This window comes from Peromyscus leucopus, chromosome 1 (assembly GCF_004664715.2).
Source record: "Peromyscus leucopus breed LL Stock chromosome 1, UCI_PerLeu_2.1, whole genome shotgun sequence".
In the NCBI taxonomy this organism is placed as follows: Eukaryota; Metazoa; Chordata; class Mammalia; order Rodentia; family Cricetidae; genus Peromyscus; species Peromyscus leucopus.
In genome coordinates, this window is record NC_051063.1 from 52,882,907 (window position 1) to 52,905,769 (window position 22,863).

Sequence of the window (22,863 nt, forward strand, 5' to 3'; positions counted from 1 at the left end):
GCTTTTAGGCTCTGAGCAACAGTTCAGCTGAGATTCATTCTGGATGAGGACTCAGAAGCTTCCAGTCTGAGGAAACAGGATCAGCTGAGGAACTGGCAAGGTGAGGTAGCTGTGGCTTGTTCTGCTTCTCTGATCTTCCAGTGTTCACCCCAATAACTGGCCTTGGGTTTATTTTTATTAACAAGACTCTTTAAGATTCATGCTACATTATACAACTGTATACAGGCCTCCTCTGGATCCAAAATCTAAAGCTCTAGGGAGAGCAGAAACTTAAAAAGAAATTATAGGAATTAAAACCTCAGCAAAGAGAGCTAGAGAGAGATGACTCAGTGGTTAAGAGCACTGGCTGCTCTTCCAGAGGACCTGAGTCCATTTCCCAGCACCCACATGGCAGCTCAAACTGTCAGGAACTCCAGTTCCAGGGGACCCGACACTCTCACACAGACATACATGTAGGCAAAGCACCAATGAACATAAAAATAAATCAGGGCTGGAGAGATGGCCCAGCGGTTAAGAGCACTGGCTGCTCTTCCAGAGGACCCGGGTTCAATTCTCAGTACCCACATGGCAGCTCATAACTGTCTGTAATTCTAGTTCCAGGAGATTTGACACCTTCACCCCAATGCATATAAAATAAAGTTTAAAAAATATTTAATAAATAAATAAAAATCATAAAAAAAACCCTCAGCAATGACTGCTAACACAACTTGCTCATACCTATAATCCCAGAATTTGGGAAATGGAGGGATACAAGGGAGTTAGTCCTGGGATAACGTGGGCTATATGAAACCCCGACTCAAGAAACAAGGCAGGAACGTGGCACAGAGATATAAATACAGGCAAAACACCAAGACAAAAAGAATCTAAAAAGACAAACTGATTGTGACTGTATTATAATAATAAAAACAATAACAATCCTGCCTACATCATCTACATTCCCATGACATTGTGGGTCCCAGCAGAATGCCTTTCTCCCTAAACATTCTTTGGGGGTGGGGAGTTACTGGGAAATCAAACCAGGAGACTCCAGTATGCCAGGCAAAGAGCTAGCATACTGGGTTCTGAGCTATAGCCCAACCCTTAAGACTGTCTCAGAAGTGACTTTATATGCAGAGAAATTTTTAGCAAGCTCCTAGGCTGGTGGGGTGAAAGTAAAGCATGAAGATAGGTTTGTCTACCCTTAAAATCAGAAAGTAGAATGCTGGTTGCCAAGGCAGCAGGGGGAGAGGGGCAGGGAGTTGCTCAGAGGACAGTTTCAGTTCTGCAGAATGGAAAAGCCGTAGGGATCTGTGGCACAACAATGTGCATACTGTTAAGCAAACTGTTTCTACATCAAGGAATGGCTAGGACAGCAAATCTTTTAAATTACAATTTAAAAAGGAAGATTTGCCCGTTAGGTCTCACAACATGCTTGGCATTGATGGGCCCTTAATAAGTGTTTGTGATTGAACCAAAGGCAGACAATTAGGAAGGTACGGTGGTGCGTACCTATAATCCCAGCATTTGGGAGGTAGAGGCCAGGGTCAATTACATAGAGAAACTGTTTTTAAAGAAAGGGAGGGCAGAGAGGAGGCAAGTGACTGAAGACTGACTCATATTCTAAGTCACGGAACTTCAGACTGATTTTTTTTTTTTATTTTTGTTTTTTTGAGACAGGGTTTCACTATGTAGCTCCGGCTGTCCTAGGACTCACTCTGTAGACCAGACTGGTCTCAAACTCACAGAGATCCACCCGTCTCAGCCTCCTGAGTGCTGGGATTAAAGGCATGAGCTACTACATCTCACCAAGCTTCAGACTGTTTTGTGCCCCAATGACATGACATTCAAGAACTCTGGAATTCTCCGTTCTTTCTGACTTGTTCAGGTTCTAGTTCTGAGTACATTTTATAATTTATGCCTCTTTATTTATCTAACCCTGTCTTTCCTCCATGTCTACTCTGACAACTACAACTGCAGAGACCCCACCTTTAACAGGACTTCTCATGCTTAAACCATCACCCGCAGTCTGTTTAAAATCATCTGATTTTAGATGGATTTTGTGTGTATGGGTGTTTGCTGCATATATGTCTGTGTACCACATGCAGGCCTGGTACCCACAGAAGCCAGAAAGGGGTACTGGATTCCCTAGAACTGGAGTTACAGATGATTGTGAGCTACCATATGGGTACTGAACCCAGGTCCTCTGGAAGAGCAGCCAGTGCTTATAACCGCTGATCCACCTCTCTAACCCCTAAGGACTTCTCTTAAACATCAAGTGGTATCTGCTGGCACAGGCCTGTATTCCCAAGCACTCAGGAGGCTGCAGCTTGGCTGGGCTACAGGGTGAGTTAAAGAACAGTCTAAACAGTCAGGTGGCACACACCTTTAATCCCAGCACTTGGGAGGCAAAGGCAGGCAGATCTCTGTGAGTTCCAGGCCAGCCTGATCGAGTTCTAGGACAGTCAGGGCTGTTACACAGAGAAACCCTGCTTTGAAAAACCAAAAACCCAACCCAACCAAACAAAACAAAACCCACAAATAACAACAAACAAACCCAAAACAAAATAACAAACAAAAATAACCCAAAACAAACAACAATGAAAAACAAACCAAAACCAAAACCAAAAAAAGTCTAAGCAAGTTAGTAAGACCCCATCAAGACAAAAAGTGGCAAGGGGGCTGGGGAATGTAGCCCAGTGGCAGAGCCCTTGCTTGACCAAGTGTGTGAAGCCTGGGTCCAGGAGGGGGGCTCCTACCTTATGTCTCTAACCCATATTAATTTAGTACAGATAAAACGTTCACCAAGATTTTTCAATAAATCATAGGTTATAGGACAACCATCTTATGGAAAGAGGATCAGGGTCAGGGCACTAGAGAAGCGGGGGCTGCAGACTGAACCTTACGATGACTGAACCTTACAATGACTGAACCTTACGATGACTTAAAAACTGTTCTTGGGCCGGGCAGTGGTGGCGCACGCCTTTAATCTCAGCACTCAGGAGGCAGAATCAGGTGGATCTCTGTGAGTTCGAGGCCAGCCTGGGCTACAGAGCGAGTTCCAGGACATGCTCCAAAACTACACAGAGAAACTCTGTCTCGAAAAACCACTTACTAATGCTATAAGTCCCAGCTAACACCTCTTAACAGGTTTTAGGTGTTATTTTTATTAGTATTTTAGAGTCCACTTGGGATTTTAATCCTGTTTTGTTTTTTCTTTTCCCTCCCTATTAAGATAGCTGCTAACAGCTGCAGGACCGTACTGCCCCCAAAGCCACCTCTCTGGGAAGCTGCAAATACTCTTGACACTGTGACATTAGTATTAACGTTCATAAGTGAAGGGAGAGAAGTACTCCACATGTTGGAGATAGACAGGCAGTCAAATGCCTCTAATCTGATAAAAACAAGAGCACTATAATGCTATCATTTAGCAGCCTTCAGAGGCAGCTGGGGAAGAGGAACAACTATTCTGAGAGCAGAGTGCTGGGATAACTGTAGCCTGTTGGTGGTCATGAGCATGAGAGCACACAGTAACTGTGTGACTGCAGGGATTATACCTGGACTTTCCACCCCATCCTGATTGCCCTTCTGGAGGGTCCCAGGCTGCATGTAACTATTTACAAAGTAAACAGACCACTGCTGGGGGATGAAATGAGATTTCATAGCTGCTACACAAGCACTCACAAACACTCTACCCAGCACTCTATCCCCAGCCCTCTTCCCCATTCTTGAATAGACTGAGTTCCTTTCCCTAGAAACTGCCTCACTTCTGGCTTGTGGACTCAAGAAACACTGCTCACCACTTTTAACCTTGACAGAATAGGAAAGAGGGTGAGGATACAGCTTGTTAATCTTTCCTTTCCCGACTTCCTCATGCACCACATGAGTTTTTATTACTGGTTGGTGGCTGCTACTTAGAGAGAGATTTCAGCTGACCTTCCTAAGCTGCTGGAGATGAATGCTGCAGTGGCTTTCTGGCCATCCAGAGCGGACAGTGGCAGGAGTGTCTCTTTCCGTTAACATACAGAACAGAACACACAGAATGTTCTGTATAAAAGTGACACAGGAGAATTAACATGAACTGCTCCAACAGGAAAAGGGAGCATCAATAAACACCTCACAGACAGCTCCAGTATGAGAAGAACAGGAATCTGCTCCGCGCTATAGGCAGAGGAAGAAAGGAAAATGAAAGTCATTCATAAAGACAGCTTCAAGTGTGAGTATGGAGTCACAGCTGGCTTCACAAAAGAGAATAAACATTTCAAAGGAAACAACTGACAGATTAATAGAGTGCTAGGCGTCCGGCTGCAGAAAGGACCACTGCAGGGAGTGCTGAGAAGGCTCTCTGTCAGGAGAAAGCTTGCCTGCTGTCTTACTGGGTGAGCTGAATAGCTTTCAAGAACTCTGGAACACATGGTCATAATACGTTTCCTGCCAGTGAAACACTCAGAAGAGCTCCAACGATGCATTGGCAGGGAAGGGGAGCAGAACACACATGGTTTCACTAGTTTGGAATTTATTCCTTGGCTTTTCCAACTCAGAATAACAGGAAACAAGAAAGGAGAATCAGGTATGTATGTATGTATGTATGTATGTATGTATGTATGTATGTATGTATGTATTTACTGTGGGTATGTGCAAGTGAGCTTGTGTTGAGGACAGAGGTTCATAACCAGTGTCTTTTTTCAACTGTTTCTACTGTGTGTGTGTGTGTGTGTGTGTGTGTGTGTGTGTGCGCGTGCGTGCGCGCGTACGTGTGTACACCACCACACCACCACCCACACACACACTTGCACGTGCGCATCTCACTGAACTGAAGCTCACCTATTCAACTAGCCCGGCTGTTGAGCCAGCTCCGGGCTCCATTTACCTCTGCCTTCCTAATGTCAGGATTGCAGGCACGCCTCGCTTTCTTATGTGTACTGGGGGCTGGAGCTCAGGTCCCATGCCTGAGAGGCAAGTACTTCACCCACTAGGCCATCTCCCCATCATCTTATTGTGTGCTTTTGATACAAGACTCCAAAGGCTCAGACTGAGACAGCAAGGTGGGGCACAGCTGCACTGGGAGGTGAAGGGAGGAAAGCCAGGAGCTGAAGGTCATCCTCAGCTACACAGTCAATTTAGCTACATGAGCTAAAGTCATAGAGCCAACATAGGCTTGATGACCCTGGTTTCATGTATTTTTTCCCTTTGTAAACAAGAGTTTTATATAAAGTTATGCACTTATCAATTACTAATCTAATAATGGCCCTTAGTTAAGCTGGGTGGCAGTGGCTATGCCGTTAATCCCAACAGTTGGGAGGTAGAGGCAGGTGGATCTCTGTAAATTTGAGGCCAGTCAGTCTACAGAGCGAGTTCTATGACAGCCAGGGCTACATAAAGAAACCCTTGGGGAAAAAAACCAAACAATATGGCCTCCCCCCCAACAAACAAACAAAAAACCAAACCTAACCAAAAGAAAACCCACAAAACCCCCTTATTTAAAAAAAGAAAAAGGCTGAGAATGGAAACCTTCAGTTCAGCTCCATGCCATGCCGAAGCCCCATGAGTACAGCCATAAGGGAGAAGGGGAAATCAGGCCAGACTCAAGGAAATCAAATGTACAAGGCTAGCTACATCTTCAACTCAGACAACATCAGAGAAAAACCTGTCCAGAAATCACTGTTCAAGGGAAAGAAAACCTACCTCAACGAGAGCCCATCCTTTCATGAGCCACATACCTTCAGACCAAGCTGCACTTGCCGTTTTCCTGGGGCTGGAATTTACGTTCATTTCTAAGTTCTCATATCTTACTTTTGTTTGGTTTGAGTTCTTTTTTTTTGAGACAGGATTTCTTTGTGTAGTTTTGGTGCCTGTCCTGGATCTCGCTCTGGAGATCTGGAGATCCAGGCTGGCCTCGACCTCCCAGAGATCCGCCTGCCTCTGCCTCCCAAGTGCTGGGATTAAAGGTGTGCACCACTACTGCTCGGCCTTGTTTGAGTTCCTAAGACATGGTAGCATGCAGCCCAGGCTGTCCCTGAACTCACTATGTAGCCTAGGTTAACTCTGAACTCCTGCTTCCACCTTCCAAGTGCTAGGATTACAGGTGTGCACCATTATGTTGACGTTTCTGACTGTCAGAAATCAAAATGACTGTGACTGAGAGCTTAAAAAGTAATATTCTATCACCCACTGTAAGACAGTAACTTGTCAAGTTTCATCCCATACTCTCTATATAATTAAACAAATCCCTCAGATGGCACAAATGAAGAAAGTATTACTCTATTTAAAGAATCAGCAAGCAATCTTGTGCTAACTCTTCTCAGCAGCCTGGCTTTACCACCCCGCTCAGAGCTCAGTCACAGAATCCCATTACCAGAAGGAAGACAGCTACTTGATCCTCATCACCGGCGAGGTCATCCGGGAGAGGAGTGACTTACCTGTTCTTCTGAGAGTTGAGAAATGTGATTCACAGCAGCATAGGACTCAATTTTGGGATTAAAGTGATTGATGATGGCTCTGAAATAAAGAATTAACATTAACATAGTCCCAGAAGAAAGATAATGATAATTCAGTAAATAGTAAGGAGTGAGTGGCCTTGGGTCAGTTTTTGTCAACTCGACACAAGCTACATTTATCTGAGCAGAGGAAACTCAATTGAAAAAAATGCCTCCATCAGATTGGCTTGTAGGCAAGTCTGTAGGACATTTTCTTGATGAATGACTGATGTGGGAGGACCCATGACACTGGGGGGCAGTGCCACCCCTGGACAGGTGGTCTTGGATACTAAAGAAAGCATTGATAATGGACTGAAGAGATAGCTCAGTGGTCCAGAGCACTTGCTGTTCTTACAAAGGACCTACGTTCAGATCCAAGCACCCACTCTGGGTAGCACACAACTGTCTCTAACTCCAATTCCAGGGGATTTGATACCCTCCTCAGGCCTCTGAAGGGCACTGCATGCACCTGGCACACACACATACGCAAACATACATACACTGAAATAAAAAGTAAAGTTAGAAAGAAAGGAAAGCATGCAAGTAAGCAAGCTGAGCAAGCCGGTAAACAGAACTCCTCCATGGTCTATTTCAGTTCCTGCCTCGAGATTCCCGTCTTGAGTTCCTGTCCCACTTCTGCTCTGATGGAGTGACCTGCAAGCTGTAAGATGAAATGAACCCTTTCCTTCTCAGGTTGCTTTTGGTCAAGGTGTTTATCACAGCATTAGAACAAGGGTAACTGTCCTCTTCCTAAGCATGAGGTTACAAATGGGAATGAACTGGAAACTGAAATGGGAAGGATTTAATAAGTTATTGAAGCCAGGCACAGTAGTGCACACCTTTAATCCCAGCACTCAGGGGGCAGAGGCAGGCAGATTTCTGAGTTCAAGGCCAGCCTGGTCTACAGAGTGAGTTCCAAGAAAGCCAGGGCTACACAGAGAAAAATCTGTCTTGAAACCCCGACCCCTACCCCCTAAAAAAGTCACTGAAGAATACAATCAAATGCCTCTGATGTGGAAATGAGCTACAGAGAAAAAGCACATAAGTAAAAAACAAACAAACAAACAAGTCATGCCAGGCAGTGGTGGCGAAGCCTTTAATCCCAGCACTTGGGAGGCAGAGATGCTGGGATCCTGCCCTCACATGCTTATGGTGGGTTCTAGGTCATCAGCAGGCACAGGCAACTACGTACCGCCTTAAGAAGCAGGACATGGACCCCCACTCTCTCTCTCTCTCTTCTTTCTCTGCTCTCTGCTCTGCTCCCTCCTGCTTCCCTCCCCCACCAGGTCTGGCTCTCCCCTCTTTCTCACCCCTCCCCCCCCCACCCTTCCCCCGCCTTTCCCTCCTAATAAAACTTTAAAAGTACCACTGGGTTCTGTCATGATCGTGACCTTTCCATGCGGTAACCAGCACGGATTACTATCATTTGGTGTCGCAAACTTATATAGGAACTTCTGCACACTCATTCTCTCTCTTGATGAGGGGGTCAATGCTGTGGGACTCCTGGGGGGTACGCAGCACACTCCCAGCCTTTAACCCCTATTGTGATGATGGTCTGGGTAACCAGTGCTGATTCATAGATCCTTCTCCTTGCCTCAGGGGTGCTTGCAATAGGAGCCTGGGATCCAGGTTTATTACTTTAATTTTTTATTTTTCTCTCTTGGCTGCAGCCATGGGACACAGGGGCGTATACCAGTAAATCTGGCCGCATAACAGCTTCACGGGAACTTCTGCCAGCGAATGGGCAAATGAAGAGTTACCTTATCCCCAAGCTTCCTACTGAAGCTCTGAACCCTTCTTCCTCCCCCTATGGCCCCCTGCCACGTGCAACCACTTCTGTCTATCTGACTTCCGCTTTCTGCTCTCCAGCAGTGGGCGGGCTTTAACTCCTCAATGAGTGGGCGGGCTCTCCAGTGCTGGGCGGGCCGCTTCTGCTGACTCTCACCCTAACTCACCTTAACTCCTCCCACTCGTTCTCAAGCTGCTGTGAGAGACACAGATGGGTCTGGAAGCAGGCTAGAATCCATGCAAATAAGTTTACGATCAAAATCCACAAGTGGATCACAGGAACAAGAATGGATCCTTAGCCAGAGATCAGTTTATAGCCTGCCTCCACCAGGTCTTCCTAAAGCTGTCCTCAAGACAGCAGCCCCCAGACCTCCCTGACATAGGACTAAAACTTCAGCATCTGGAGAGCAAGGCTGCTGACCCCACAGCTGAAAGTTTCATCTGTGGCATTTAAGGTGTACCGGGGGAGAGATAAAAAGCCAAGAACAAAATTGCCAAGTGCTGGCACATGCTGGCTCCCGAGAGCCATTGGTTCCCTGTTTTAAGTGGGGGGTGGGGTGGGGGGATGGGCGGGGAGGGAGGAAATGCCATTCAGGCTAATGTGTGCCTTGCCAGGCCATCAGTTGAGCTTTATTCAAAGTGCCACCTAGAAAGACAACCGGCCATCTGACTGCTCCCAGGCACCAAGATGACATGGGAACATCAAGCTAAGAGCTCCAGCAGACCTAGGCTTGGCCACAGGCTTGCAGGGAACCCAGAATGCAGCAGGGAAGTGATCCATTTCTTTCCTTCCAGGCACCAGAGCCACTGACCCGGTCCTGGGAGTTTTGGGATTTCACCTCTCCTCATTTCCCTATTGTTGGGGTAGGGAGGACAGCCCCCCCCCCCAATTTAATTGTACTTTCAGGGTTACTTAATGGGAAAAGGTTTTCCAGCTAAGATAGGAGCTTTCATTTCATTGCTCCCTCCATGTGCCTCACTCCAGACCGGTCAGAAGTGCTTCTCATTCTTGTGCACACAGAGCCCTGCTCTCTGCCTTGTCCCTAATTCCAAGAAATAAGTTCTCATGCACCACAAGCTTTTCTCTCCCCAGTTCCCTGTTCTAACTCACTGTTCAGCTAATGGTACAGGACCACCACAGAACCGGAGTCCAGAGATCATCAAGTAAGGAACTGTAACAGCTAAAAGGCATTTACACCCCCAGACCCAAAAGTGTCTGGGTTCTACAAAAACAGACTTTAATATAACCATCTATTACTGTTAAATGCTCTCAACAATTGATCACCTGTCTCCTGGATGCTAAACTAGTAAAGGAAACAGGTGCCTTGAATAATCTGTCTCTGATAAAGCTTAACATGTTCCGATCTCTCTGTCTCTCTCATTAACACTAACCAACCAATACAAGCAGAGTACTAAACGCCACAAATGGTCACTAATTTTCTCATGGCTGCTTCTTAACATGCTCAAAATTTTTCCCAAGCTCCAGAAACCAGCTTAAATCCATCTGGACAGGTCGGATCTACTTCAGGCCTTTTCTGTCTCACCAGCATCCTGTCAGACACAAAAGCAGCCAGAGTGCCAAGCCAGGAGGGATGGACGGCTCCAGGACAGCAGGACAGCCCATCATCCCAGAACGCCTGTCTACCTCAGAAGACCCCTTCCCTGCCCCGCTATGAGCCAACCGACGCCCACCAAGACAGCTGGAAGCATTTTTTCCAGGAGAAATGACGCCCCTACTCCTATTTACTTGCTAGTTTATAATAAGCAAAAAGTCTGGAATGTTAGGATCCTGCCCTCACTCCAGTACATGCTCAGCGTGGGTTCTTGAGTCTTACCTGATCAGCAGGCGTGGGCGACTATGTACCCGACTTAAAAAGCAGACGTGGACTCCCCCCCCATGTGTTCTTTCTCTGCTCTCTGCTCTGCTCCCTCCCCCTGCTTCCCTCCCCAACCAGGCCTGGCCCTCCTCTCTTCCCCCCACTTCCCCTCCTCTGCCTTTCCCTCCTAATAAAGTTCTAAAAGTACCACTGGGTTCTGTTGTGACCATGACCTTTCCACGCAGTAACCAGCGCCGATTACTATCAAGAGGCAGGTGGATCTCTGTGAGTTCGAGGCCAGCCTGAGCTACAGAGTGAGTTCCAGGAAAGGTGCAAAGCTACACAAAGAAACAATGTGTTGAAAAAACCAAACCAAACAAAACAAAACCCACAAAACAACAACAACAACAAAAAACCAAGTCATTGGCTAAGATTCGAGATGAAAAAGAACAACCCAGGGTCAACCAGGGGGCCCTGGTGTTCCAGTTAGAATGAGGTGTACAGGGTGGGTACTCAGTGAAGCTGGACCAACACGGAGATGAAATACAGTCACTGAAGAAGCTGAGCTTTATCAAAACTGACATTCAATCCTCATGCTTGTTAGTATGTAGCTCCAAAACCAAATTTAAATTCCAGGCATTGAAACCAAAATCAAGAATGATCACTTTTGGGCTGGAGAGATGGCTCAGAGGTTAAGAGCACTGGCTGCTCTTCCACAGGTCCTGAGTTCAATTCCCAGCAACCACATGGTGGCTCACAACCACCTGTAATGAGATCTGGTGCCCTACTGTATACATAATAAATCTTAAAAAAAAAAAAAAAAAGTCATTGAATTATCACTTTCAAATGTTCCCTGTCTATCAGTTGTTCACATCCAAAGCCACCACATTTTATTAAATTGACTTAGAAAAAAAAAAAAAAAACCGGGCTGGAGAGATGGCTCAGAGGTTAAGAGCACTGACTGCTCTTCCAGAGGTCCTGAGTTCAATTCCCAGCAACCACATGGTGGCACACAACCACCTGTAATGAGATCTGGTGCCCTCTTCTGGCCTGTAGACATACATGGAGACACAACACTGTATACATAATAAATAAATAAATCTTTTAAAAAAAACAAAAAACAAACAAACAAACAAAAAAAAACCTCTAAGGAGTTGGGGGGAAAGTGTGTGTTAAGCAAATGTGAGAATCTGAGTTCAGAGCCCCAGCATCAACATAAAAGCTAAGCATACTTGTGTGCCCTTGAAACCCTAATACTGCAGGGGGAGATGCAGAGACAGGGGGCTGGCCAGCCAGCCGATGTAGCAAAAACCAATGAGCTCTATGTTCAGTGAGAGATCCTACTTTAAAATTAGGTTCCCTTGGTACAACAGTGGCATGAATGTTATAGGGATAACCAACCACTCTCTGCTTGGATATAAAAGCCTGCTTCATAAAAGGAAATGCATGTATAGTGCTGTAAATATGACCCAAAACTCAAGGTTGGAGCGCTCACAAGTCTCAGGATGAACCTACTACTATTATTCTACAAAATGGACTTACTGTCAAACTGCCCTACAAATTTATATCTCTCTACTCCCAGATTAGTATAGCTCTCAGAACCCATCAGAGAACTTTCTCTGTTGGAGGGTGGTCTATGCAGAAACTCACAACTGATCAAGCACAGAGAATCATGTCAATGGAGTGCTCAGCCACAAATGGAACATCGATACCACAGCCTCTCCATAAGGCTCAGGGACCACCCTGGAAGAGGGGAGGAAAGACTAAGAGCCAGAGATCAGGGAGAATGAAAGTGAAATGGCATCTTCTGAACCACATCACTCATGAACTCACAGCAGCTGGAGTTGCCAGCCATTCAATGTCCCAGCATGGAACATATAAACAATATAAATGTTGGTTCCTGCAATGATATTTTTGTATGCTATGTATGCTTCCAAGAACTCCTAACAGTACATTTGCCTGAAATTCTTCTCTAGCATCCTAGGGAGAGCTTTGTTTCTTGTGCAAATGAAGCTCAGATTCTCCTTTCTCTCACAGCCCAAATGGCATTTCAGAGCAATTGACTCAGAACAAAAGGATTTTTTGTAGTTTTATTTTAATGACATATTGAATCTTTTACCTAGGCACCTGTAAGATTGCAGTTTGAGCACATTTATGATAGACTCATGACATTTCACCTAACCACTTATAAGAATATATTTTGAGTACATAAATTCCCTTTCTGACTTATTCCAGGCTTTATCTGACCGACCTCCTCTATTCACTCCCCTTTTGGGATACAAATGAAGCTGGTTATCATGGCTCTTTTTTTTTTTTTTTTTTTTTTTTTTGGTTTTTCGAGACAGGATTTCTCTGTGTAGCTTTGCACCTTTCCTGGAGCTCACTTGGTAGCCCAGGTTGGCCTCGAACTCACAGAGATCCGCCTGGCTCTGCCTCCCGAGTGCTGGGATTAAAGGCGTGCGCCACCACCGCCCGGCTATCATGGCTCTTATAGGGACCTTGGAAGCTTTTGCATTGTATTGCAGGAGTCAGGCAGCTGGTAAGGGAGAGACCTATTCCAGGGAAGAAGGGGAAGGAACCACGATGGAGAACAAGGATGAAGATGAGGACAGGATGGAAATGAGTTAAAATTATGAGAGGACAGGAGGAAAAGGGACAGAGAGGCGCTAAATGTAAGAATAAAACTGAAGCTGTGTAGATAGAATTTAATCTCAGAGGAATAAAGTAGATGGACAAAAGAACCTGGTGTACTTAGATTATTTTTCCCATAGATTATCCCACTGTTAGTAGCGTCTCTGCTGGACCCCTGGGAAGGAAACTAAGAGGCCGGCCCTCAATATTTTCCAAAACCTGGTGACCTTGAGCACCCAGACTCAGAAGAGTAATTATCCAAGTACATGCAAGGAGAAAGGTGTCACTTAGTGGAGGCTGTCCAAAGTAGAGGCAGTTTCCCCGGGGAGTCTTCTGGTCCTCTTGGAAGGAAACTAAGAAGCAGGACATCAATAATTTATGAAAGGGAAAGGTTCATGAGTCCCTTCTCCAAACTGAGGAGCTGTGGACAGGTAATGGTTTCTGGAAGAGGGAGAGTGAGTTTTCTTTAAGGGTGTGGCTCCTTGTAGGTTGGACATACTCTAGTAATAACCAGGAGTATATGGGGAACACAAACTGTAGTCAATGGGCTAAAAAAAAAAAAAAGAGGATACAAAATTAAGGGTGTATTAGGAAGTGGACATGGATCTGGGAGGAGTAAGAGTATGTATGGGGAGAATATGATTGAAATATGCTATATGAAATTCTCAAAGAATTAATAAAAATATTCAAAAACATGAAGTAGAGAAGCAACTAAGGAAAACATCTTGATGTTCACCTCTGGCCTCCACATGTGCCCATGTGGGTGAGTGTATCTATTCAAATGCTTAACACACACACACACACACACACACACACACACACACACACACACACACACATACACTTATAGCCTGAACGAAGTCTCTTATAGAGAATGTTCCTACCAAGATTAGCTAAACCTACTCCTTTGATTCAACTTTATACTGTAAATCCTGCCTCCTTTTTATTTGTATGTAAAATCCTGCCTCTATGATCAGCTACAAGCAATACTCCTGCCTCTTTGTTCAGTTCTATATAATAAATGCCCTGAGGTTCTAGGTTGCTGTGGTTTCTCCAGCTGAGAGTCCAGACTACCCAATCCCAGCTATTTCTGTGTGTTTGTGTGTCTGTCTTTCCTTCATTCCCTCCCCATCCTAGTCAGGTCCGTCCCTGGAGCCATGCAGGATGTGGCACAGTGTTTCTGGTAATATGTACAGATACTTCCTCTCATAGGAAGTTCAATTCCTACCAGGACTAAGGATTGGCTAGATTTAGGGACTTATTTAGAGTAGCAAAACGGAAAAAAACAGAAATTTACAGTAAAAAAGACTGGCAAATAATACATTAACCAGATGAGGAGGGTTAACAAGCCAGTGATATCACAGCTATTATAAGAAAGGAACGGCCGGGCAGTGGTGGCACACGCCTTTAATCCCAGCACTCAGGAGGGCAGAGCCAGGCAGATCTCTGTGAGTTTGAGGCCAGCCTGGGCTACCAAGTGAGTTCCAGGAAAGGCACAAAGCTACACAGAGAAACCCTGTCTCAAAAAAACAAAACAAACAAACAAAAAGAAAAAAGAAAAGAAAAAAAGGAACATCACCTTTCTTAGGTTCTTCCAGAAACTTATAAATCTAAGAAAACCATCAGACAGCATGGGGCACATATCTGTACTAACAGTGGTCAGGAAGCAGAGGCAAAAGTATTGACAGTTCAAGGTCAGCTTAGACTAGAGTCTCAGAAAACATAAGACCCAGAAGCCAGGCTTGAGGCTGTCCCTAATCTTAGCATCCAGGAGGCAAAGGCACGTGGCTCTCTGAGAGGAGGAGGCCGGTGTGGTCTACACAGTGAGTTTCAGGACAGCCAGAACCCTACAGTGAGTCCCTGTCAAGGTGGAAGAGGAAAGAAGAGGGCGCGAGACCGGTTGCTTAGTGGTGGAGAACGTTCCCAGCCTCTACAAGGCTCTGGGTTTGATCCCCAGCCTAAGAAAAGAAGGGATCAAAGAGTGATCAAGGAAGGAAGAAATGGAGGGAAGGAAAAGGTAGGAGGGGGAAAGTGAAAGAAAGAAAAATTTCAGACAAATTCCGGAAAATGTCACAGATCAGAGGACACTGGGAAGACATGACATGTAAATACAACAGAGCACCCTGTACTGGTCCTGGAACAGAAGGAAGATACTGATGGATAAACTGTGCAGCTTAGATAAAATGGAGAGTTTAGTTAAGAATGACAAGTCTATGACAGTTTCTTTGTGCTGACAAATGAACCATGCTAACGTGAGACGAGACTAGGCTAAGGATACACAGCAAGCCTGTATTATCTTTGCACTTTTCCTGTAAATATACAATTACTCCAAAATAAGTTTATTAAAATGTGTGTGCAGGAGATAGTTAAAGGCAGTATTTTCTTTTTCTTTTTTCTTTTCTTTTTTTTTTTTTTGGTTTTTCGAGACAGGGTTTCTCTGTGTAGCTTTGCGCCTTTCCTGGAACTCGCTTGGTAGCCCAGGCTGGCCTCGAACTCACAGAGATCCGCCTGCCTCTGCCTCCCGAGTGCTGGGAGCAGTATTTTCTTTAGTATAGGTTGTTGATAGGAAAGAATTAGAGAGCTATCTTATCTGGTTCAAGTAATCAAAATATAAACTAGAAACTTAAAAAAAAAATAGTCTGATTACTTATTCTGAATGATTTCTGGCAAGTGATATTATCTTCAGAAAGTGCCTGGGAACACTAACTACAGGCATATAACAAATATTTGCTAAAAGTGATTTAAACATGAGAGGGTTCTTACAATAATAAAGTATAAATATATAACATATTGTACTTATTGCATATAGTTTTACTATGTTAGTTAAAACTTTCGCTTTTTATTTAGACAAAAGGGGGAAATGTGTGATTTTTAAAAAAATTAATTATATATAGTGTTCTGCCTGTATACATGCCTGCACACCAGAAGAGGGCACCAGATCTCATTACAGATAGTTGTGAGCCACCATGTGGTTGCTGGGAATTGAACTCAGGACCTCTGGAAGAGCAGTCGGTGCTCTTAACCTCTGAGCCATCTCTCCAGCCCATGCTGTGTGATGTTTTGTTTGTGTTCTGACTAATAAAGCTTGCTTGGAGTCAGAGAGCAGAGCTAACCACTAGCTGACCATAGACATTTGGAAGACTGTAGACAGAGAGGAGACAGGAAGTAGTAAGTGGGGGCTGAGAAGAATGGTAGAGGAAGTGACTGGTGGCTTCTCTGATCTTTCAGGTTCTTACCCTGATATTTGACTCCCAATCTTTTATTGTTTCTTGTTTGTTTGTTTGTTTGTTTATTTGTTTTGTTTTTCCGAGACAGGGTTTTTCTGTGTCGTTTTGGTCCCTTTCCTGGACCTCACTCTGTAGACCAGGCTGGCCTCGAACTCACAGAGATCCACCTGCCTCTGTCTCCCGAGTGCTGGGGTTAAAGGCATGTGCCACCACCGCCCGGCCCAATTTTTTATTGTTAAACATTAATTAGATTAAAACTTCATCAAGAAAAACTTGGCAAAGCCAATGCTAAACATCTAGCCCAGTATCTGGAACCCAGCTAGTTCCCAGTAAGAGTCAATGGATGAATAAATCACACAGGATAGACATGGGTCGGAAGCTTGGATAACTTGGTATTCCACAGACAACCAAACAAAGCAGGCTAAAGTGGAAATTTGGTGTTGTGGGATATTTTACACTGTGTGAAAATGCTGTAATTGGTGTAATAAAAAGCTGAACAGCCAATAGCTAGGAAGAGGTTAGGTGGGACTTCCGGGGACAGAGAGGACTCTGGGAAGAAGAAGGGCAGAGTCACCAAACACAGAGGAAGCAGTATGGGGATATGAGGTAATGAGCCATGCAACAGACAGTAGATTATAATAAATGGGCTAATTTAAGTTATAAGAGCTAGTTAGGAACTAGTCTAAGCTATAGGCTGAGCTTTCATAATTAATAAGTCTCTGTGTCATTATTTTTGAGCTGGTGGCCCAAAGAAAAATTAAAACTACAACTGCTTTCCTGAACAATACATCATAATGGGGAAAAAAACCAAGAATTTTAGATGTAGAGAAAGTAGGCCTGAGTTAAAATCCTGATTCCCCACTGGGCACTGTTGCACATACTTATGATTCTAGCACTCAGGAGGCAGAAGAAGTAGGCTAGAGGACTTAAGGACAGCCTGGGTTAATGAGACTCTGTCTCAAAATTACAGGAATTGGGCTATATCTCAGTGGTAAAGCACCTACCTAGCATGTCTAAGACCCTGCTAGATCACCTAGTACTGAGGGGGAAAATCCCAATTGTTCTACTTACTTGTTGTAAGAAAGCAATTGCTTTTTTTTTTTTTTTTTTTTTGATTTTTCGAGACAGGGTTTCTCTGTGTAGCTTTGCGCCTTTCCTGGGACTCACTTGGTAGCCCAGGCTGGCCTCTGTGAAACCAAAATGAGCCATCTTAGAAATAAGACCAAAATGCTTTCACCCAAAAACTAAGGCCTAAGATTTCTCCTTTTGGGAATAGGCCATTAGTTACTGAAACCAGTCAGTTCAGATTCCAGAAACCAGGAAGTGTAAAAGTACAGAGTCACAAGATAGTCACGAGGTAATGCCTGCCAGACTATGGAATGTCCTCTCCCTGGTTTTCAGGGTAACTGATCACAGAAATGCCTCCACCTGAGGGCAGCCAATGAGAAATGGTAGTGGGTAACCACTCCCTTAGAAGTAATTTCTAGAAGTCCCTAGAAGCGAGCCAATCAGAATTGTATCCATACTAGCATCCCTAAATGATGTAGCCTTGTGACTTTTCCCTTTAAAAACTGAGCTTGCAGACAGGTGGGCACTTCCTCCAGCCTCCACTGCATTGGATGTATTGGACGAAGTCCCTGCCTAGGCTTGTATTGCTTTTGGATATTCAGAATTAAACCTTGCTTTTGCATTCTGGCATGCTCGTCTTTGGTGGTCTCTCTGGGGGTCACGATCTGGGCACAACAGCCTCGAACTCACAGAGATCCGCCTGCCTCTGCCTCCCGAGTGCTGGGATTAAAGGTGTGCACCACCGCCCGACAGAAAGCAATTGCTTTTAAGTGCTGGCTTTTCCATCTGATTGGATTTCTTCTCTAAAATTTCTTTCATGTTTTCTTTTACTAATTTGCCCTAAAGGTAGGTAGGTAGAGGTAGGTGTGTGCGCACTTTGCTGGGGATTACCATTAATCTAAAACTTCATCTGGGTTGTTTATTTTGTTTTTTCTTTTAAGCAATCTCTTCTTTGCTAGAACATTCTGTGACACACTACACAATACACTACAGAGGACGTTCCTGGGTATCTGGTGATTGTAAATGGGAAAAACATTCTATGTTTTTAAACACTTTTTTTTTTTAAATTAAGAAATTTTTCATTCACTTTACATACCACCCACAGATCCTCCTCTCTTCCCTCCTCCTGCCTCCTCCAGCCTCCTCCAACCAACCTCCACTCCCTCCTCTGAAAAGGCAAAGCCTCCCATGGGGTGTCAGCAGAGCTGGTACATTCAGTTGAGGGAAGAGGGATGCTATGAGCAAGGGGCATCATGATGGGGAAACCTACAGAGACAACCAAACCAAGCTAGTGGGAACTCATGAACTTTAGACCAACAGCTGTGGAGCCTCCACGGGACTGGACTAGGCCCTCTGCATAAGCGACACAGTTGTGTAACTTGATCTGCTTAAGGGCCCCCCTGGCAGTAGGATCGGGATCCATCCCTGGTTGCATGAGCTGGCTTTCTGGAGCACAGTGCCTATGGTGGGACACCTTGCTTTTAAAAATTCTTCAAAGGAACCTTCAAACACACTGGCCTCTGAGAAGGGGAAGGCAGGACTGAGTGGTGTGTGTCAGCAGATAGTTTGTCTGAGGTTCAGTCATTTAATTTCATACTAACTTTCCTTTTCACCTTCACACCTGTCACACATGCTTCCATTTCATGCAATAATAAACTTTTTACCTTATGGAGCCAATGAATCTTCAGCCCATACAATTCAACAACAAAAGCAACAACAGCAAAACGCAATTTCCCCTGACGCCTGTTAACAGCGGTGTATTACAAGCCTCAGAGACTCTGCTGATTAACATTTAACAACATAAAACCTCAAATAAGAATTCCTCCCAACCTTTTCACTTTGGAACTATCTAATCAAAAACTTCATTGACTGACCTGTTGGGCGTTCCTCTAAGTTATCCCTTCTTTATACTACGGTCCCTGTAGCTGTTCAAGACCAAAAGAAACAAGTGTATATATTTTTAAAAATAAAATGAAAATAGGGAAGGTTAGTATGGAAGGCATTTTGACAAATAAGATAATGAAGACAAAGAACATGGAAACAAAAGATGAACTAGCAGGGATGTGGAAATGGGAGTGTAGGATAAAAAACTAGTAGTGTGGTGATATTTTATTTGTATGTTAATAAATAATGTTTGCCTGGAGATCAGAGGTCATAGCCAGCCATAAACAGAAGTCAGGTGGTGGTAGCACACGCCCTTAATCTGATCACATGGCAGGCAGAGTCTCTGTGTGGTTAAGGACACAGCCAAGCGTGGTATAACACAAGCCTTTAAACCCAGTACCAACCATAGAGACCTGGAGGTCTGTACAGACAGGCATGATGAGGAAGTGAGGTAGTTGGGCTAAGAGCCAATGAGAGGGCAGAACAGCAAGGCAATAAAGGCACAGGTTAGACGGGAAGAAGCTGGATCGCTTTGGAAGCTATGGCGGCGTGGTGAGCTAAGGTCAGCTGGTGGCTCTCACTGTTTCTCTGGTCTCTATGGCTTGCACCCCTGCATTTGGCTCTGTGTTTCTTATTTAATAAGACTGTTTAGAAATTCATCTACATAGCAGAGGGGGTTGGGGACATAGCTCCTTTGGTAGAGTGCTTGGTTAGCATGAAAGAAGCCCTGACTCAACCTCCAGGACCACCTAAACTAGGTGTTTGCGATCCCAGCACTTGGGAGGTGGAGGCAAGAGGATTGGGAGTTCCGGGAAAATATAAAAGTGATCAAGGTAACATCATATCACATGCACATGTGAAAAGGTCATAACAAAGCAGTTTGACAGCTGACAGGAAGAATAAGCCACTGGCTCAGACATCTAGTTGTCTGCTTACTTTATTTATTGATCCAAGTTTGTCAAGTGGCCTAAGAAACTACTAAAGAATCTGACTAATTTGTGCAATAAATTTGCTGGCTGAAGGGAGTGGACTGGAAATGTGTATCACTGACCGACATCCTAGCAACTCACAGTCTGCAACATGGGGGAATGACTTGAGCCAGCATTGTTCTTGATTTCCAAGTGAAAACATGTGTCACACCAGTGAAATTATTTACCTACTGCCTCCATTTTCATGCAGCTGTGTATCAAGTGAGAAGGTTCACAACTCATTAACAGGAAACAGCAGAGGATTAACATGTATGAAATGCACAGGCGCATGGCCTCCGGGTAGCTGCTGCCTCCTCCTCCAAAGCTGATTGTGCACGGCTATCTATTTGGGGAGTTTAGGCTTTCTGCCTTGATGCATGGCTTCGCCTGATGTAGGTTTCCACCTCATCACCTGCTGGAAATTAGGCAATAGGTTATAGCTACTTTCCTTGAGAAATGAGTTCATTTATTTCACTCATTCCCTGTGTCTACCGGAAAACAAGCTGAGGTTCAGTTGTGTACCCAAATCATAGATTTCAGCCAGGCTTTATTCTGCAGGCTTTATTCTTAGCTAATCATCTCCTGCACTTCCCTGTGAGAGGAACGACATTGTTCCTGCTTTAGCTACTAGCCTAACATTTGTCTCCAGTTTCCACAGTCACAATGATTTAAAGAATTAACCACGCTGGAAGAACTGCCCTTTTTCTATGACGGACACCAGTGACGCATTCCTCTGAGATATGTCCACTTTTTAGCAAATCTTTCCCTCAATAAGTGAAGAGAATAAAAATCTTCCTAGAGATAAAATACTCACATGATCAACCCGACCTGCCCAGATCTCATTACTCTGTGCTTTAGGTTCTCTTTCTTTTTCTTTTTCCAGACAGGGTATCTCTGTGTAACAACAGCTCTGGCTGTTGTGGAACTCTCTCTGTAGACCAGGCTGACCTTGAACTCAGAGATCTATCTGCTTGCCTCTGCCTCCTGAGTGCTGGGATTAAATGTGTGCATCACCAATGCCTGGCCTCTTTTTTTTTTTTTTTCATTACTAGTTTGTAAATTTTATTTTCATTTTATGTGTATTGGTGTTTTGCCTGCATATTTTCGTGTGTGTGTGTGTAGGGGTGTGTGGTGTAGGGGTGTTGTATCCCCCTGGAATTGGAGCTACAGACAGTAGCTGCCATGTGTGTACTGGGAATTGAACCTAGGTCCTCCGGAAAAAGCATCCAGTGCTCTTAACTGCTGAGTCATCTTTCCAGACCCCAGGCTCCCTCTCTCTTTCTCTATTGGCTGGTCAGGAATTGCTGACTAGAAATGCTCCTGGGGCTAGAGAATGAAACCTTTGAAGCCTGGTCCTGGGTGTCCTATCTCTGGAAGCAAGATGTTGCTTCACTCTCAGAAACACCTACTAAATGTAAAGGAACAAAACAGGCCATTTGACATTATCTATTAAATCCTCCTCTTTCTCTTGAGAAAACAAAAACCCTAGACACCTAGGATAAATTCTAAAGAGTGGCAATCTTCTCAAAATCCCAAGAAGTAGCCTAATTTTAATTAATGATAAACATTCTAATCTTTTAAATATGACTTGAACATGTTCCAAAAATGGCATGAGACAAAAGCCTGAATACTTTAATTACATCTTAATTTCATTAGCCCAACTAAATCAATTATTATAAAACAAATTTTAAGCACCAAGGGGAAGGAGGCAGAAAAATTAGTAACTCATTTAGGCTTTTTATCACTTCAAAAATGGAGGCAAATTTTTAGCAGTTTCTAAGCTGAGGTTAGAGAGAATATTCTGTGGGTCCTATACCAGTAAGAGAAAAAGGGGCATTTGGAGTCCACACTAATCAGAAGAGCTAAACATATACCTCAGTGGTAGAAAAGGAGGGCTAAGGCCCTCATGCGCACGAAGGAGGAAGAAGGCTGTCAAGAGTTCAGAATTCATGTACTATGGGAGAGGTCCGCATGTTCACTTGTAGGAGAAATGAGATGGTGGGTCATATGGATCACACACTGGTTCTCAAGGACTCCAAGAAAAGAATGAAATTAAAAGACATGGAAAGAGGTTTATTTTCTATCCCAGGGGAACCTTTTAGAACTCCTCAGGAAAGGCAATCAGCGAGACTGCCAAAGTAATTAAGCAAGTGAACACTTAGCATAAAGCCCACATCAGTTAAGTGAGCAGAGATGAATCTTATTACCGTGCACTGTCAGCTCTGAGCCTGCAGGTGCTAACCACCGAGATGCGGTGCTGCTATGCCCTGGATGCTCTCCGCTCACGGTGACAGCGCTTTGCCCTTCCTGCCAGCTCTGAGGAAGGCTGTTCACCTGCTTTGGCAGTGACTTATGTTCCCTTCAGAATCCTGACACAGTGCTTTCACTAAGAAGCCCGAGTGCCGCTTCTGTGAGTCGGTGGTGGCTGGCTAGAGACAAGAGCCTTGCAAGCAAAGAAGCTGGGGAGAGCAGAAGCGGGGGGGGGGGGGGGGGAGCAGAAGCAGAGGAGGGGGGGAGAGCAGAAGCAGAGGAGGGGGGAGCAGAAGCAGAGGGGGGAGAGCAGAAGCAGGGAGGGGGGAGAGCAGAAGCAGAGGATGGGGTAGAGCAGAAGCAGAAGAGCGGAGGGCAGAAGCAGAGGGGGGAGAGCAGAAGCAGAGGGGGGGAGAGCAGAAGCAGAGGAGGGGGAGAGCAGAAGCAGAGGAGGGGGGGCAGAAGCAGAGAGGGGGGAGCAGAAGCAGAGGAGGGGGAGCAGAAGCAGAGGAGGGGGAGCAGAAGCAGAGGAGGGGAGGAGAGCAGAAGCAGAGGAGGGGGAGAGCAGAAGCAGAGGAGGGGGAGCAGAAGCAGAGGAGGGGAGAGCAGAAGCAGGAGGGGGGAGAGCAGAAGCAGAGGAGGGGGGGAGCAGAAGCAGAGGAGGGGGGAGCAGAAGCAGAGGAGGGAGGAGCAGAAGCAGAGGAGGGGGAAGCAGAAGCAGAGGAGGGGGGAGGGGGGGGGGAGCAGAAGCAGAGGAGGGGGAGAGCAGAAGCAGAGG

At 45.0% G+C, this 22,863-nt stretch overlaps 1 protein-coding gene across 1 annotated transcript in view; it reads right to left on the minus strand.

The window, feature by feature from the left end:
- Window positions 1-22,863, minus strand: part of Armh3 (armadillo like helical domain containing 3) — a 175,499-nt gene that overhangs the window by 25,196 nt on the left and 127,440 nt on the right. The window contains exon 19 of the mRNA XM_037207348.1: window positions 6,396-6,474. Within this exon, the coding sequence (XP_037063243.1) occupies window positions 6,396-6,474 (79 nt within the window). The remainder of the gene's footprint in view (window positions 1-6,395; window positions 6,475-22,863) is intronic.